At 32.8% G+C, this 18,661-nt stretch overlaps 1 protein-coding gene across 3 annotated transcripts; it reads left to right on the forward strand.

The window, feature by feature from the left end:
- Positions 1–7,805: 7,805 nt before the first annotated feature.
- LOC105225839 (probable maleylacetoacetate isomerase 2) lies at positions 7,806–16,918 on the forward strand. 3 transcript variants are annotated; one of them, XM_049447784.1, is made up of 5 exons: positions 7,806–7,910; positions 8,349–8,600; positions 14,209–14,386; positions 14,462–14,792; positions 15,057–16,918. In XM_049447784.1, the coding sequence occupies exons 2-5, from the start codon at positions 8,577–8,579 to the stop codon at positions 15,184–15,186; spliced, it is 663 nt and encodes a 220-aa protein (XP_049303741.1). In that variant the 5' UTR covers positions 7,806–7,910; positions 8,349–8,576; the 3' UTR covers positions 15,187–16,918. The 3 variants fall into 3 exon arrangements, with proteins under 3 accessions (XP_049303741.1, XP_049303742.1, XP_049303740.1); XM_049447785.1 differs by having other exon boundaries at positions 7,840–8,600; XM_049447783.1 differs by lacking the exons at positions 7,806–7,910; positions 8,349–8,600 and having other exon boundaries at positions 13,794–14,386.
- Positions 16,919–18,661: the final 1,743 nt, after the last annotated feature.

An 18,661-nucleotide genomic window follows, 5' to 3' on the forward strand; every position in this document is an offset into this window, starting at 1 on the left:
TAAGTAAATAAATTTATATTAAGCAAGACAAACAAGTGAAGTGAATATGCTGTGAAGAATGCCAGCAAGAAATCAATGCTTCAAACTCTCAAAAACCAAAAATAATATATATATATATATATATATATATATATATATATAAAGAAATAAGAAATAAATTAAGTAATCTTCATGGTTGTAAACTGATGATCAAAATAGGTTAAGGACTTTCATCTACTCATCACAACTCATCTCGAACTTAAACTTTATTTGCATGTTAGCTAGTTGTTACAATATACGTGTATATACGAGTATACTTACAAACAATCACAATAAAATGAAGTCGGTCTTTTTTGCTTTTGTTGTTTTTATAACTGATTTACAAACAATATATATATTTATTAATATACGAACATGACTTTAAGAACGCTGTGTAATGAATTGAGTGTGAATGCTGAGCTGTTTATTAGTCGCATGCAGAAGAAGCTACTTTTAGGTAGGTAAAGCGATCCAATTGCGGATGGAAGCTTTTGGAGAGATTCAACTAAATGCGTTCAAGCGCTGAAATTTGCCTTTAAAAGATCAGATTTAATTCTCAATTCGCCTAATAGTAGGTTTAAATAACTAAAAAAAATACCAAACCGATCTCAAAGTTACGCAAATTAATGAATACAGCTCTTCTGTAACACAATATCTAGTCTTCTCTTCCTTTTCAATAAGTTGCTAGATTAAAATTCAGCTCAGCACTCGACAGCGTTCTAACGACCATTTCTCACAGGCACAATTTACGAAGCATTTTCATGCACTTTCAAATTTCAATATTCAACGAATAAATGCCAAAAATACTCCAACATCGAATAGCTCGAGAATCGAATAACTGTTACAATGATACTCTAAACTTTTGCTCGAATTGCCGTTATTCAATGATTCAACAAACCAAACGACATAATTATCATTATAAATGTTTGTATATATTGCGAATTTTAATTTTCCAGAGTGTAAACGTTTATACGTTTGAAGTACTTGTAGCTAAAGATAGAATTGTATAACACATTTTTAATTTATTAAAGTTTAGTAAAAAAAAATTATATTAAATAAATAATATATAATTTTAAATAAATAATTTTTTTTTTAATTTTTTTATTTATATTTTATTAATTTTTTAATAACAATAAAGTATTTTTTTAAATTTATTTTTTTAATGCAATGTAATTTAATGTTGAAATGTTATGTGAGCACCTGTAAATACGTTATATTGAGAACTTGGCATTATACAAGAGAACCTTATTATTATAGCATACTTTCAGGCTCAGCTCGGGTCGTTATTTGATTTGGTTAATTATATATTTATAATAATATAGTATATTATCACTTGTTTTGGCAGATTTATAAATATGGTAATAAGTTTCTGAAATATTAAGAAATTTACGTTTTTTTAAGTTCAGAAATGTTTTTCTTAATTCGACTTCCATCAGGTAACAAGATTGCAAATTCGATCTTTGTCTCCAAAATAGTAAATTTGTCAATAGTAGAAATCTAGTATTCATTCGCAATGACTTAAAAAATAATAATTTGACTTGTACTCAGCAGCGGTCTTATTTTTATTTATTTAGCTCTTTGTGACTATTTACTTGAATGATTGGATTTTGGATATGCAATTTCGTTCAGATTTTATTCTTAAACTTGCCATTTACAACTATGACAAAATATTTTTACATAATATTTTGTAGGTTTAGACCCTATAATAGCGGTTTAGTTATGGCTATATTTGCTTTATTCGACATATTTAATGTATCGTTTAAAATAATACGAAGAATATTTTTTTTCTTAATTTTAAACAGATGCTTGCATTAAATATTTTAAATATTTAAACTTTTTTATTTATAATTCTATTTTTTTTTATATGCAATTTTTTGTTTTCAATTTAAAAAAAATACTTGCATCAATTTAATATTTTTTTTATGTTTGTTACTTTAATTTTTTGTTTGTTTTTTTAAACTGCAACTTTGTACCTTAAATTTTAATAAATTGCTTGCAATCATTTTTTTAATATTTTGGTACTTTTTTTTACTTTTTAATTTTTCGAATTTTTTGGTTGAATTTTTGTTTTTTTTATGCAATTTTTTTTAATTATAAAAAAATTGCCTGCTTTAGATTTTTCAAATATTTTATTATGTTTTTTTTTAGTTTTTGAATTTTTTTTGTACTGCAAATTTTTATTTTTAATTTAAAAAAATGTCTTTTATTGAACTTTCAAAATAATTTATAGTTTTATGATTTTTTTTTTGTTTTTTCTATTTTTATTTTCATTTTTCAAAAATTGCTTGAATTAAATTTTTAAATATTTTTAATGTTTTTTCTATTTATACTTTTGATTTTTTGTTTGTTTTGTTGTTTTAAATTTCAATTTTAAATTTTATTTTTTTGCTTTCATTAAACTTTAAACAACTTTTTAATTTTTTTTTATTTTAATTCGTTAAATCTTATTTTGGATTTTACTTTCTAATTTCTCGCACAAAAAAATGCATTTTTATCGTCTATTTGACGTTTGTACATATTTATGTACATGTGTATGTTGCTATGTACACACATGTTGGTGCATGTCTAAGTGCTGTGCTGCTACCCTCCACTACGCATGCGGAGCAGAGCAAACCTTTGCAGATATCAAAAGTAATCATAAATCAATTCCCTCCAATAATTTTTAAAATTTCGTATATAATATCCTAAAATGTTATCAAGTATCGATTTATATATATATCTAACTCTGTAGTGAACACATATGTACACATTTAAACAGTCATCGACGTTCATAAAAATAAATTATTATATGTAATAGTAAATAAATAAGTGAATAAAAACACAATCACATACAGACATAGTAGCTTAGTGAACCGTTTTAAACCGTTTATTCACTCTTTAATAAAAACCGAAAAAATAAAGAAAATTTTTGTTCGAATTTTCTGTATGTGTGTGTATCGTAGTATTGAGCATGTTTGAATTGCTTCAATATGATAATTTTGTCATCGCACATAGCAAGGCATACTAAGCGACTAGCGTTCAAAGCAACGGAAAGGAAACGGCGGAGAAGTGAAAATTATGGAATAATATAACAGTATATATACATATATACTTGGATATAAGGTGCAAACTTGGAAAGGGTCATTAAAGAGTTACCTACATACATATACTTTGATAAACGTATATATATATATTTATATATATATACATGAAGCACATACATTTGTACGCGTATAACTGTATTTTCGAATATTCAAACATATATGTATGTAAGTATAAGTAAATATAAGGGTTCTGTGTGATAGTGTGCGTTTCGAATGCGTGTGAGCAACGTTTGCTAGTGTGCGGTCGGTCAGCAGTGCTGCCGGAATATTTTTATTTCATATTTCTGGTTTTTTCTCAAAGCGGCGCTGGTACTAATTTTGTTTTATACAGTAAATACAGACAGAAAATGTGTTTTTTTATTTTTGTTTTGTTGCGTTTTCCTTACATCTCTGCCACTGTGGCAACATCATACATATTTACCCGCATATTTGCATATGTGTATGAATTGTTCACTTTAACACTGTTGCGAGTATGTTAACGTTCTATATGTGTGCCCGCTTGTATATGTATAGGTGGTACTGTATCTATTGATTTGTATGGCTGTGTGTTTGCATTTGTATGTGTAAATAAAACTATATTCTCTCGGTTGTGCGCTTTTAACTGAAGTTCTATGTACTAAAGAACCCTAAACAAGCATCCACTACACTAACACTAACATACCCACTCACCACATAAACACATATAGACACACTTGAGGTTATGAAGAAGAAATGTCAAGAAAAGAAAGAACTCATTAAGCCACTTTATAAGTGATTCAAGTTAGATTCTGCTTGGCTAGTCTAAATATAGTTTCAAAATTTCTATTTGAGGACTATTATTTTCTCCACTGAAATGATATTGCACTGCAGGATATCTAAAACATACACTTATATACATACATATATACCAAACATCCATGAACACACACATACGTATACATATATATACAAATATATTCAGTAGAAATATTTGCATGCATTTATACTTACATACATACTCTTTTGTAGTAGTGGTGCGTAGATACATTTTACTTAAATCCACACATACACACATACTTACAAATAAATAATGATAAATTGTTAAAATCTGCGTTACTTACTTTTAGCGTCAACTCAATGACATTATATATTATAAGAAGTACATATATATACATACATATATATATACATTCATACATATGTATTATACTTATAAATTACAATAAGAAAATTATAAAAAAATTACAAAAAAAAAATCAAAAAAAATAAAAAATTTGAGATAAACATGTATTAAATGAGAATGTAACTTTATTTTAAAATTCAAGACTTGAAACATCGTGCTAAATACTTTATATACAAAAGACAAAGGGAAACGTACACAATACACACACACAGACACACGCCTAGACGTTTGTATGTGACAATGTTACTCCGTTACTTGTTAGCATTTAAGCCCCATACGTAAGCCCCTAAACAAATACCTACACAGTCAAACACGCATACACACCACTAAACACTCAAATATAAAAAAAAACTAAAACTACCGTAGACAATTTCCAAACAAATTGTTTATTTCCACTCTTCAACAACAATCAAGTAAAGCCGAGTCAGCTGGAAGCCAAAAAATATAAAAATATATGAAAATAAATACAAAATAAGAGCAAATAAGAGGAAATATCGATAACAGACAAACTACGGCTTCGCGTCTGTTTTCTGTTGTTTTTTTTTGTCAGACATAGAATTTCTTTTATAAAAAACCACTTTCAACTACAACTCACAGGTCTTTTAGTTCAAACAAATTTTATAAATAAAACTTTTTAGTAAAAATTATTAAAATATATGTATATATATTTTTAAAATCATTTTCTTTTTTCCCCTTTCACTAAGACACGCACACACACTCAGACATAATATTTAAATGAACCACAAGTAAAATTATGTGAAATTTTAAAAGTGTGAAAGCAAATGTACACTGATGTGTAAAACAGACAATTATTATCAGATTTAAGATGAACAAAAAGCAAATTCAAATTATTCCATCATGTAAATTCTTTTCAAATAATATGAAAATAAAAGTGAAATGAGAAACAAAACAAAGAAATTAAACGCTGTTGTTTTCATTACACCATTCACCAAGGTATCGCGTCATACACAAACCGAAAAGTTGTAAGAAGACTAAACTTAAGGGATCCTCCGAAAAATGACTGATTTTCGCGCTATGGAAAGTTTTTTTTTTGCAATTTGACAAAATGGCGGCAGTTTCAATAAAAAGTATCGAATGTGGCACTTTTCTCGACATTTTTGTTGAGAAAAAAAAAGATTAAAAAAAAAACCTCTATAGCGCGAAAGAGAATGACTTTAAAAATGTTTTCTCCAAATTGAAACTAGATATCTTCAAAACTCTTCCTTTGAGGATGGTAACTGTTTTGAAAAGCACCATTTTCAGAAAAACGTTTAAAGATTGAAGTTATAGCCAGTCTGTTGACTTTCTACAAGAAACACTGCAGCGATCGTAATAATTCAAACTTCGATTTCAAAATTGAAGGGAATGTTTATTACAGTGTAGTATACCATCAGACAATTTTTCGAAAATTACGCACTATATGGTTAGCGTGTTAAGTCTTATCAGTTTGTTCAGTAAGCCATTTCGTCGTGGCATGATTATAGTGACTTTGGTACAACACTGGGAAATAGTCCAAGTTTATTGCTCATATTAACCTTTGGCTACTGTTTTTTCGATTTTCATTAAAAAATCATTTTTTAGATGATCATCATTTCTGGCTTCGTCAACAAACAAAATTGTCGGTTTTGGGGCAAGTCAAATGCTCGTGTAGATTAGGAAACGCAATTGCATCCCCAAAAGTGTGGTCTGTGGTATGGCAGCATTATCGTGTCTCATTTTTTTTTTTATTGCATGATTTTTTTTCCCGGAATAGATGAAATTGATGTAGAAGATTTCTATTCCCAGAAAGACGGTTTCACGTCTAAACATGAACATAATTAAAGAAATGATCCTGTCAAATGACCGTCAAAATCATGCGATTTAACGCCTCTAGGTTATTTTATCTGAGGGTATGTTACGACATTCAGCACACCATAGCCGAAATTCCAGCCCAGACGCTGCAGTAGTTCATCGAAAATGGGGAAACACGAGTGGATATATATAAATGACAGAAAACAGAACAATTTTGCCCAAATATGGGTGTTTTATGTCACTTTAACATCCCATCGTGTCCACGCCACGTTTATTGAACTTCGGCAAACACTTTGGCTTGTGATACGACTAAATGAATTGCACTGTGAAGTAACGCTTATTTCCTTTTTCTCGGACTGAACAAGTGACACGCTTGAAAAAGACTTTACTCAAATGAAGGTCTAGGTAAACGAAGCGACAAATCATCGGATCAGTATTGAAATGTTAGATAAATGCATATCCCTAAATGGGGATTATGTCAAAGAACAAAACAATATTTTCATTCAAAGAATTATTTCATTGTTCGCATAAAATCCTTTCAGGTAAAATTCGAATTATATTTTTTGATTAGCGTTTTGTTTAAAGTTCTTTACAACATTTTGGAAAATGATTTCAGAGAAAATACTTCAAATTTTATAGGTTTTCTGCGATAAAGGGGAAAATGTAAGCCAGTCCGCTGAAAGTGATATTTCTGTATAAGGTTCTGATACCTCAACAGGCGATCATGCGTGATTTTGGTTTCATGGATTCTGTTGCTCTAATTTTGATGTAGACTGAGCCAATTCTCGAAAATAAATATCGATAAAATAATGAATAGAGTCGAGTTCGACCGTCATGTAATCTTTTGAACAACTTAAAACTCTCAATTTGCAACTGCATTGTCAACATTAAAACCGTGTTAGGAAAGCAATCGCATAGAAGTAGCCAGTTTTGGCTTTGGGGAGCGAATTTGTCTTCCGTCCGCCAAGACACACATATCCTTAGTGAGCAACTAGAAGCTGCGGAGGCTGGGAAGTTCTTATGCATCCATCTTATGTTCTCTATTTGACATGAAGTGATTTCTACTTGTTCTTGTCTATAATAATTCATTTTGTTGGTGAAAATTTGTTTCAAGAGAAGCTTGAGTCAGTAGAATCGATAGTTTCTCTGAGAATATAAGTTATGCTTTCGAAATGGCAATAAGTTATATATCAAAGCGGTTCAAATTTGACCTAAATCTAAATTCTATACATGCTTTATAAAGCCTGCAATTTAAGGCAATCTTCATACATTTTTAGACGTTAAATTTATTCTTGCAGATACTTCAAATGTTCATTTTAATATAAAGAGGAAATATTATGAATATTTTAGCACCAAAATTTTTCAAGAATTAAATTTTGTAAACGAAATGCCGTAAAAGCCCTGCATTCCATGATCTGACTAGCGAATTCTTGAACCAGCGCGAAATGTGTCCAGTGGCGCTCAACTTTTGCTTAGTACAGAGCCAAACACTTTACCATAAAAGTTTAGTTAAAGTTGTGAAATTTAAAGCCCAAATCGTAAGCTTTTCGCTACTTACCACACACACACACACAGCTGCCTGCGCTCTTTGAGCAAAGCTTATAAACAACGAGAACACCGGCAATGTGCTAATTGTCCTTCAGTGCAGCTCAGCGAATAGCCAACAATAAAGGACGTTTCAACACAGCAAGGTTGTGAGTGTGTGCGTGAGCGTTTCAATGTGTGTGTGTGTGTGTGCTTGGCTATTGGCTTTGGCTCAGCCGGTAACTCTACAGAGGTGTTGTATGGCGTTGGCGCTGTCAGTGTGTTGTCAACCATTCGAGTAGAAAGTTTGTGGCGGTTTCGCTTGCGGCAACTCACAGCTATTTACAACAAAAGTATGGCATTGTACTTGCCTAGCATTTGAAGTGTTGGGAAAGGACTTATTGTGTGGGGCGGCGTGTGCGGAGGCAAAGCCAAAGTGAATTTTGGGAAAATCAATTGCAATGCAAAGTTAAAATATTAAAGAATTCGAAAAACGATTTTCAAAAAGAGTTTTGAATCCGCTGAAACCGTAACTTAGTAGAAGAACTGTGCTTAAGTGATTGACGCCTTCGTCAGTGCCGTTTGCACCGCGTGCCTGCCACACCAATTAATGCATTACGGGCAGCTGCGTGGCTTTGGTGTCTCAGCTCGACGCGCTTGCCACACGCATCCTCAGCACCCGTGCTACCCCTAATGTATTGCGGATATTGAAAGTGAACTTTCAGTGCTTGTGAAAAGTTTAAAGAATAGAGTTTCGTTGTAGTTGTTTGTTGTTTTCTGTGTTCTTGCAGACACATCGATGCGTTAACGCTGTCGGCCATATTTTACTATAACCCCATTCAAAGTGATATTTGAAAGAGGTGGCCGCATATCCTTTTGGGATAGAAATAGATAGAAGCGCGTCAGAGTCCACATCGAAAGGAGCATTACGGCACTTTTGTGTGCGAGTCACTTTTGTTAGTGTGTGTGTATAGAAGAAAGGCTTCAAAATTAATTATTCAAAGTACCATCACAACGCTATGTCCTTGTCGGCCATAGCAAAGGTAAGTCCTATAGTAATTGCATATATCGAACACATACATACACAAAACTATGTGCGTGTGGCTTTAAATTTTCAATGGCCGTTATAGGAGAATTAAAAGAGGAAGAAGCACTGCAGAATGAATGCAACTTCGCTCAGTCTTTTGGCGCTGCATTTTAATTACCCATTTTGTTCGGTATGAGTTTTTTTTTACGGTTTTTTGCATTTTTCTCTTAGAATTAGTCAATTTGCAAATTTCACTCATACCACGCTCTTAAGTTCTCTTCCCATCAATGAGTAATTTTCGGCAAAAAGTGTGGCCAGATGGTGGTTTTTGTTAGTTTTTCTACAAAGTAATATATTTCGGGAATTTTCGAATAGTTTGCGGATATCTCTATCATTTCATAAATAAAATAATTTCATATTTTAAATTTATCTCATAATTATAAAAACACCGAAGTTGTTATACCCTTCACAAATGCAACCATAAGTTCGTATAACTAAATCTGAAAATGTAAACGGCAAATAGACGGAAAGGATAACATTTTGTAGTTCTTGGCAGCCACTTTTTTATATAAACAACCTTCAAGTCGATTTAAAGTTACTTTATAAGGGAAAAGATATCTTGTCAAATAAAAGAGTACTCAATACAAGAACTTAATTGTGATAATTTATATTTTCATTTTATTGGGTCTCTGACGAATCGTAAGGGTGCTTCAAATTTCATGACACACTTAATATACCCTGTTCCTGGTATAAGGAAGCCAAAGTGTAAGGTGAAATTGTTTCTTATAATTCAGAAAAAATAAATTATGTATAAAGTTCTTAAAATTAGCTTAGGCTAGGCCTCCATTGCTTCCCTAGTGCCCTGCTCTCGTAAAATAATAAATAAAACTTTTAAGATAAGTTAATATCTATAACAAAAATATTTTAAAAATATTTACCCATCTGGCAACACTACCTTATTCGTTTGCTTTCGCATTTAACACGCTTTCCAATTGTATGCTTCCTCTATATTTCTTCCTTTATGCGCATGTGCCGGGCCACTCAAACCTCTCGCAACATTTTTTGTGGCAGCTAATGTTTTCTCAAACCACAGTTATGTTGCTCTCACACCGCTATTTTGCGATAAAAGAAACTTTCACGAGTGTGAGTGTTGTAAAAGTTTGCGAATTTCCTATTCACAAAGCAACCCTTGTGGCCATTGCGACCGAATATGATTGCCAACTGCAAAAACGGGTTCTTTAAAGCTCAAAAAATTAAAGTAATTATTAGAAAAGTAGAATGAAATTAAATCTTTAAAGAAAGAAATTAATTGAAGATAACAACTAATACTCAATAAAATAAAGAGAAAAGCTGCCTCGGGTATTAAAAATAAAATAAACATAGAAAAAATATGAAATTGGTTTTCGGGAGCCATAAGCTGGAGCAATTATTGATAAGACTTTGTGCTGTTCTGCAGACAGTTAAGTGAAAGCTATAAAAAGCAGCTTTTATTTAGCTTGTTGATTCTCAAAAATGATTGTATGCCCTCACTCGTGTTACTTTAAATGTGGCTTCTACTTAATGATATAGTTAGAATGTCATACTAGAATGTATATAAATTTAATAACCTCTTCTTTGCTAAACCAGCACATGCTGTTAACCATGGCAACACTGCCTTCCCGAAAGCTTAACTAGCAGATCTCTAGGCGCTTCGGGATTTCACTTTATCTGCATGCCACTGTTACCGTTCTCCAACAGTGACATTCACCACACTCTCACTCCAACACATGAGCAACGAAATCCTACCAACGCCGTTGGTGATAGGCGCTCGTAGCTTGGCACGTGTACGTCACTCACACTCCAAACAAATGCAGGCACCTCAAATTACTCTTATTCCTTGTTTTCACTCTCCCTCTCATTTCATTGCGTTCGCTTTTAGCGCTTTAGGAGTAAAATATTCAACCGGTATTTAAACACAAAACCAGCTGGAGCAACTCGGCAAGCAAACAAATCAGCGAACAAAGTGGCAGCGGGCACATAATGCAAGGCCGCCAGCGAGTTTCACTCAAAATTAATCTAAGCCTACTTATGGCCTACAATGTTTGAATGTAGCGCCTGCCAGCGAGAGGTGAATGTCCTGAAATGCCAACAACAGGCGCTGTTACATGGCATACATAGCAAAGCGCTCCCGATTCATGTGAAGCATAATGTTCGTGATGCTCACGTTGAAAAAGGTCATTCACCCGACCTTGGGGTGCGACACAGTTGGGCAACTCGTGGCATCAATAGCTTCATCATTATGACGTAGTTATGTGTATGGTAGGCCATTATTGTATATAGTATTTGCGACGTAATGGTCATTAGCAAGTGTGGGTGTGTGCCTCTGCCAAATACAAATGTACATATATGTACGTGCTGGTAGTAGGAAGTATACGATTGTTAAGGCGAGTTCATTGACCTCGTTTATATGTATTTCGGCGGTGAATATTTTTCGGTTGCTCCATATCTTCAGCGATAGTTTACAGAGGAAACGGAAGTTTCCGAATTTACAAATTTTTGTTTGTTCATCCTTTGTAATATAAATGAAGATATATGTATATGTATGTATACATATACTCGTATGTATGAATTATACCTAATCATAAATCTTTAAAAATAGTTTAGTGTTCGGAAGGAAATGCCAAACTTTTTATAAACTACAAAAGATTCTGGATTCGAGTGAATGGGAACGAGTTATAATATATGGTATTTTGGTGACAACGAATTATAGATTATTATATCAAGAAAAAAAAATTTGCTCTTGTTCTCTTGCCCAGGCAGTTCCTACTACTAAAATCAGGAAGAACAAATTTGGAACTAAACGAACCATTTCATCGCTTATGTGCTAATTATATCCTGAATAGGGTATATTAAGTTTGCCTCGAGGCTTGTAACATTCCGAAGGAAAAGTGAGACGCTGACCCGAGCAAACTTAACCCTAAACCCTTAATTTTTGAGGTATCAAACTGACACAAATTTGCACATGTCATGTTGTCCCTAAAAAGGTATTTATTTTTCGGAATCGCCGATACCGGACTAATATAATATATGTATAGCTGCCATATCAACTGAATGATGAAGTCGTTGTATGTAAAACTTTTGCATTTAATGAGATATAAAATCGAGGACGAGTTCGTAGATGAGTGTAAACGAACCATTGATACACTTTATAGGATCCGGAGTATAAATTGCACGATGGGCGTGACGCCGCGGACATTTTGGTGAAAAGCCTACCCTCTCAGGACCTACTCGTCCGATTTCGACCAAACTTGGTATATGTTGTTACTTACCCTGATATTTCTATTTTCCTGTGTGAAAACAAACGAAATCGGACTAAGTACAACCACGTCTACTTCCCATATAAACCAATTTTAAACTCTATTTGATTCTTTCACTTTCCAATATGCAGTCCAAGCACCAATGAATGTATCGGAAAAAAACTTACCTCGAATAGTGTGCTTAAAGTAGGACAGCTTATGACCAAATCCATATCGGACCAAAACTATTCAAGCCTCCAGATACCGAATAAATGGATCAAAGTTCTAATTGTGAATTCTTTTATCGAAAATATCGGTCAATTTGTCAGATATATTATGGATCTCCGGAGGGATTCCGTTTCTGATAATAATATGCCTGTACGTCAAAAATGGTTAAAATCGGATAAATCATTTCTTTAGCACTCATATACCAAATAGGAAACATATTCAGTTGACTTTATTGGCAAAAATCGGGTGAAAATTTGCCTGGAACCTCATATAATTTACAAGTCTTAGCACCCAGATACCGATGAATCGGGAACACTCTGTGAAAGCCCAGAGAGAGAACAGCGCTAGATTGGATCCGGCAAGGAAACCGAAGTCGCGGGAGACCAGCCAACACCTAGAGATGGGAAGTCGAAGCAGAAGCACAGAGAAGTGTTTATTCTTGGAGAGTAATTAAATTCATAGCTTTAAATAAAATTAATTATAATTTGTTTATTGTGGCCCTATGTTCCACATAGAAACTACGGGGAAATATATACTATTTGCACCCGAATTTATTTCCCTGGATTTTTTCCTGGCAAGTTGCAAGAATAAGAAATGTTCGATTTCAGCTGGACCTTAGCCTTTCCTTACTTGTTTAAGTATCTTTCGAGTTCATGTATGTAAGCATTTTTTCAACTGAGCAGTTTTAGATTTAAATACCTAAACACTCACTTGCATTTCAAAGTTTGCGAAAATCCGCTCGTATGCGGATAACACCGATAGTGACGGTCGGAACTTTGGTTAATATATTATATGAACATTGTACCGAACACTTTAAATATATTGTCATAACAAACTGTGACAAAAAACAAAATTCGCCAAAAAGTGCTTATGAAAAGTGTTTCAAGGGCTGGAAAAGTCGATGGCATAAAAGTGATACATCTGGTAGGGATTACTTTGAAGGCGATAATATATATAACGATGAATAATTAAATATTTTGCGTGTTCTTTTAAATTTTCGGGTGCATTTTTGTCCCAATATGTACGCTGTAATTGTTTAATAGCATAGGCATAATCCCTTAATAAATAAGATCGATGTTATTCCCCATTTATGTTTTGCTATTGGTGTAATTTGAAAGTCGTCTTTTTTTTGACTGTTTTTTCTAATCACAACTGTTTGCCTTTTTCTCTCAATAATACCTACAACGCTGGAGAGAATTCCAAAAATTATAATGTTATAATATTTATAACAACCAGATAATATTGGTTGTTCATACTTGTATATAATCTTCGGAGAATCCAACAGAACAAGAAAGTAAACTGAATAAATAAAGCTGTAGTATATTGCAACATATCCAAAATTACTTAAAAACTAAAACATAAAAACGTTTGCTCTTAATTCTTAATTATTCACATCAGATTTCGTTTAAATTCGGCAAATTAAGTCACACGAGAACACAGCTGGTCGATGTGATAAGAAGGCTTGTTTGTCTATATTTAAGAATAAGCAATAAATACGAAGTAAATAAAATTAATATTTACCGGTTCTCTTTGGAATTTGCATAAACGGCAAACAAAGCTATAAAGAAAACAAAACAAAAACAATAAAAACAACTCAGAATGTGGACTTAAACAGCAAAATAAATAAACCAGTTGGGCCAGGTCATTTTAATTTATTAATATTTGTAAATACATACTTATATATGTATATTCACTTTGATACACGTTTTCTTGATACACTGTTATGTGAGAAGTTAATATTCATTTACTCCAACACTTTTGTGGATAAGCACATAAAAGAATATCAATATTTATGAATCGATGGGCTCAACACTGGGGCATCGCGGTTGAGAGTTCTAATTGATTAAAATATATCAATTCTAACCAAATTAAATTGAAGTTTACAAGCCCTTAATTCCTTAGCCTAACTAACTAAGCGCGATCGCGTGTTTCTGCAGTGCTTGGCGAGAGGTCGAAGCTTTCACAGTCTCTCCTCACATATTTCTCATAAATAATATTGTTCAAAATATATTTTGCTTTATTATATGTTTTAACTGTTAAAATAAAATCTTAACAATGTCTAAATCTCCCACTTGCTCTACTTTACAAAACGACGCCGTAAAACGCGACTCGACATTGAAGCCTATACTCTACTCGTATTGGCGTAGTTCCTGTTCGTGGCGGGTGCGCATCGCTCTCAACTTGAAGGAAATACCCTACGACATCAAACCCATCAGCCTAATCAAGTCGGGCGGTGAACAGCATTGCAATGAGTATCGTGAGGTCAATCCGATGGAGCAGGTGCCAGCGTTGCAAATCGGTAGAATCTATACTTACTGCAGCATAAAATATTGAAAAAAAAGTTAATTTAATATATTTCTCTTATTACATGCAGATGGCCACACGCTGATCGAGTCAGTCGCCATTATGCACTACTTGGAGGAGACGCGTCCCCAACGTCCATTGCTTCCACAGGATGTGCACAAACGCGCTAAAGTGCGTGAGATTGTGGAAATCATCTGTTCGGGTATACAGCCACTGCAGAATCTGATTGTACTCATCCATGTCGGCGAGGAGAAGAAGAAGGAATGGGCACAGCATTGGATTACACGCGGTTTTCGCGCTGTTGAAAAAGCGCTCTCCACCTCGGCTGGCAAGTACTGTGTGGGCGATGAGATTTCCATGGCCGATTGCTGTTTGGTGCCACAGGTCTTCAATGCAAGAAGGTAAAATAGCGTGCTTATAATATTAAACCGTGAGATCTAATGTAGTAGGAATAGTATAAAGGGGTTATATGGGTTTCCTCGTGCGTTTTTTTTTCAATAATAAGACAACGTTTTTTAATAAGACAATAAAAGAAATTAAATTTTTGGAAACTCATAAACCTATGTAACTCCTTAATTTAACAGCAGTAATTTCTAATGTGGTACGGGTAGTATTAATTAAACAAAATATTACGAAAGTCAACTATATCTACTGTCATTTAACAGATTCCATGTTGATTTACGTCCATACCCGATCATCTTGCGCATCGATCGTGAATTGGAGGCCAATCCCGCCTTCCGCGCCGCACATCCCTCCAACCAACCAGACTGTCCACCGGAGTTGCCAAACAAATAGAATTTCCCGTCAACAACTGCGAAGCGCCGCAAAACCAAAAAATGATCGCAAACAACACAATAACAACAACAAGAACAAAAGTAGCAGCAGCATCATCAAGCATAACCGAAACACCTGGAAGTCACCGAATCCATGCAATGGCGCACAAATTGAAAACAAACGACAAAATGTGGCACCTTCAAGCAGTTGAAACAAATCTTACCAAACGAAGCAACGCAAAGTTGCAAATTTAATAAAGTGAAAATAACAAAAACCACAAGACAAAATTTTGAAAGACGAATTGGCAAAGACATTGAGACATATATATGTATATACGTATGTATATCTATACAGATATTTAAAAATTCTTGAAACTTGCAAAATTCTGCAAAACCGTTGAATGGCGATCAGTAGTAGGATAAAGAGTCCACAAAGTGGCCCACGCTGAACCGCTCTACAATTAAACAAAATAAGCATATAATAAATGTATGAAGAAATTGTGAAATGCAAACTCAAAGAGGGTAGAAAATGTGAGAGCTAATCGAACATTTGGAATGTGAGAAAGCATGAAAATTTGATTTAAAAAATATTTGGCAACAATTGTGAAAACTATCTAAAAGATATGAATACGTATTTTATAGATTACACTTAAACCCAAACACAAATACACACACACAAACATCTATATTATAAGCATTACTTAAAAAAGTATGTAAAACTATAAAATGTTAGAGGAAGAAAATTGAGATTTCGAAAATAAATTGAAAATAAATTCGAAAACAAACAATTAAAAATTAAAAACTTGTGAAATTATGTACGAAAAGCAAAATTAAATTCAGGGATTTTTAAGCAACTAGAAGGGAATAAGTGAAATTCGCAAAAAATGAACATACACACACACCCACACAAACAACACAAGAAGAATAAGACACTTGAGCAAGCCACTGACCGAAACACCAAACAATAACGGTGCAAACACAAAGAACTTGTAACAAAATACAAAACACGCAAATAAAAGAGTACAAAATGCAGCAAATTAATTCATTGAAACCAAAAAGTACATAAAAGCATAAGTGAAAAAGAAAATAAAAAACTATTAGCTTCCTAAAGTGAACGTGAAAATTAAGCATTACATTAAGGGAACAACAAAAACAAAATGTATTTTAATAGTTGGACAAGCATTAAGATTTCACAAAAAAAAAAAAATAACTATTAATATTAAAAACATAATTAAAGCGCATATTTCAGACGCAGAGTTCATTATTGAAACTTGCAAGAATTTTTTTATTTTTTTTTAATTTCGATTTTTCACTGATCAAAACAGCTACAAAAATGATTTTCTATTTATTTTTAAATAATACCAATAATGATTTTTAGAGAGCAAATTATATTGAATGAACAAATTGTATACAAAATTTACCGCGTAACGTCAAAAAAAGACACGTATACCAGCTGTTCGAATTTGACTCGGACTGTGCTATATAAACTAAACGCATCGATAATTTTTTGTATTTATTCCGAGATCACATTTTGAATGCGGCATTTCATTTACTACGATATTTTGCTAAATTTATCACTAAAACTTCCCGTTTTGTCACACTTCGGCTGCGAAATTCATTCTGCCAACCCAAGTGTGACAAATTCTCCAAATGTTCAATTTCAAATTTAACTGATTTCTTTTGTTGTAAGAATTTGTTTGATGTCCATCTTTTAGCCTTCTCCTTTTTCATTTTTGGCTCAGAATTATTGTATTTGTGTTAATTTCAAATGCGTTTTACAATAAATTGAAAAAAATCAACAAATTAAACGAAATTTGTTCACACATATTTCAAGCAAACTAATCCAAGCCTTCAACCATTGAGTCAATTAGAGGACTCCAGCTTGTCAAAAATAAAAATAAAATCAAAAATTTTGACACTTAAAAAAAAAAATCATTGTTGGATTACATACAATTTGAATTTCCGCAATTACAATTATCGGTTTCTACGTTTTCGGTTCGTTATTACTTACAACTTCACGAAACTCTATGAAACCCCTAAATGTAACTTGTCAACTACCCTGAAATTTGTTGATATCACTTTTTTCCATTCTCTACAAATTGAACAACTCAATTCGGAATGCTGAAATACTTTTGTGATGGATTACTCGAATTGTGACTTTACTTTTCAAGCGCTGGTGATTAAAATTCAATCAATAATATAATATAGTATACATGTAATATCTCAAATGTCCTCTATGTATGTATGTACTTCAGATTAATCTGTATAGCTAAAAAAAAACGGTTTATAACAAATTTCAATACTCATGCACATGAAAATAGTTTTTTAACTCAATGCAAATAGATATTTATGCTAATGAAATTACATGAAATTTTATGTATTGCTGTATGTGCTTTAGTGACTCAAACTAAAGAGTAAATAATATAAAACGAAAAAGATTAAACTTATTTCATAAGTAAACTTTCTGCAAACGATTACATAATTGTCATACAAAATTTTAATGAATAATAAAGTAAATGAATACATTGTCTTAATCCTTCAAAACTTGAATGCAGAGAGTGTTTCATTACAGGGAGTGTACGAGGTGATCTGAGAAGTACTTAGTATGCAAATGGCTTGACTGTCTCAAGAGAAATTTGATTGTAACGGATGAACCAAGTAGAGGTACTTTTTTCAATAGTCTTTTTTTTGGCAAAAATCGCGTGAGTCGAGTCAAGCTGTAATGTTTTTTTGTTCAGTAATGTTTGGCATGTCATCTTGGAAAGACTTATGCCTGAACAATGTTTACAAACTTTATTACGAAAATTCATGTTTTGTAAAGAATGTGTTTCGCGAACTTTGCGAAACTTATGGTCGACATAATCGCCATACTGAGCATACTATTCGCACTACCACTAAAGATTTATTCCTGTTGTGTTTCTGACCCATGATCTGAGGTTGCCCAAGAAGTGCAAAATAACAGCATAGAATTTTGAAAAAGAAAAAGAAAAAGAAAAAGAATAGAGATCGATTACAAGTATGACCGCTTCCTTTGCCGCCCGGATATCTGGCAATTGTTTCTTTCAAAGTTGTTGAGTATTTATGTACTGACTTAAAACCCTGTAATTATGGCAAGCCCAAGTATGCTCTTAAGAAAAAAGTTTTATCTTATCAAAAATGTTTAGTATTTGATAGTATTTTAGCATTTAGTGGTTGTGTGCCAGAAATTCTTAACATTATTTAGCTAGCGATACTAAATAGATCATATTCCTGTTTCAGCCACTTAATAGTAAGACCTTTAAATCGTTTGGTTCAATAAACCGAAGCCCAATCAATTGTTGATCCAGAAAATTCCATTTAAAGTGACATCTGAATTGTTTCTAGAAAATATAATAGAAAATGTAACATTTTTCTTCTTTGTCTAATTTGGTCAACTACTTCAAATATGGTATATGTATGTTACATATGAACACGTTACACTTTTGGATCATAAAACGCTTCTTCTTAGTGCCCAGCCA

Source organism: Bactrocera dorsalis, chromosome 2, assembly GCF_023373825.1.
Source record: "Bactrocera dorsalis isolate Fly_Bdor chromosome 2, ASM2337382v1, whole genome shotgun sequence".
In the NCBI taxonomy this organism is placed as follows: Eukaryota; Metazoa; Arthropoda; class Insecta; order Diptera; family Tephritidae; genus Bactrocera; species Bactrocera dorsalis.

Excerpts from the sequence above, each read along its gene's own strand:
- LOC105225839 (XM_049447783.1), top strand. The coding sequence starts at position 14,143 with ATGTCTAAATCTCCCACTTGCTCTACTTTACAAAACGACGCCGTAAAA. Across the intron at positions 14,387-14,461 it reads GGTGCCAGCGTTGCAAATCG|ATGGCCACACGCTGATCGAG; the intron begins GTAGAATCTATA and ends TATTACATGCAG. Across the intron at positions 14,793-15,056 it reads CAGGTCTTCAATGCAAGAAG|ATTCCATGTTGATTTACGTC; the intron begins GTAAAATAGCGT and ends GTCATTTAACAG.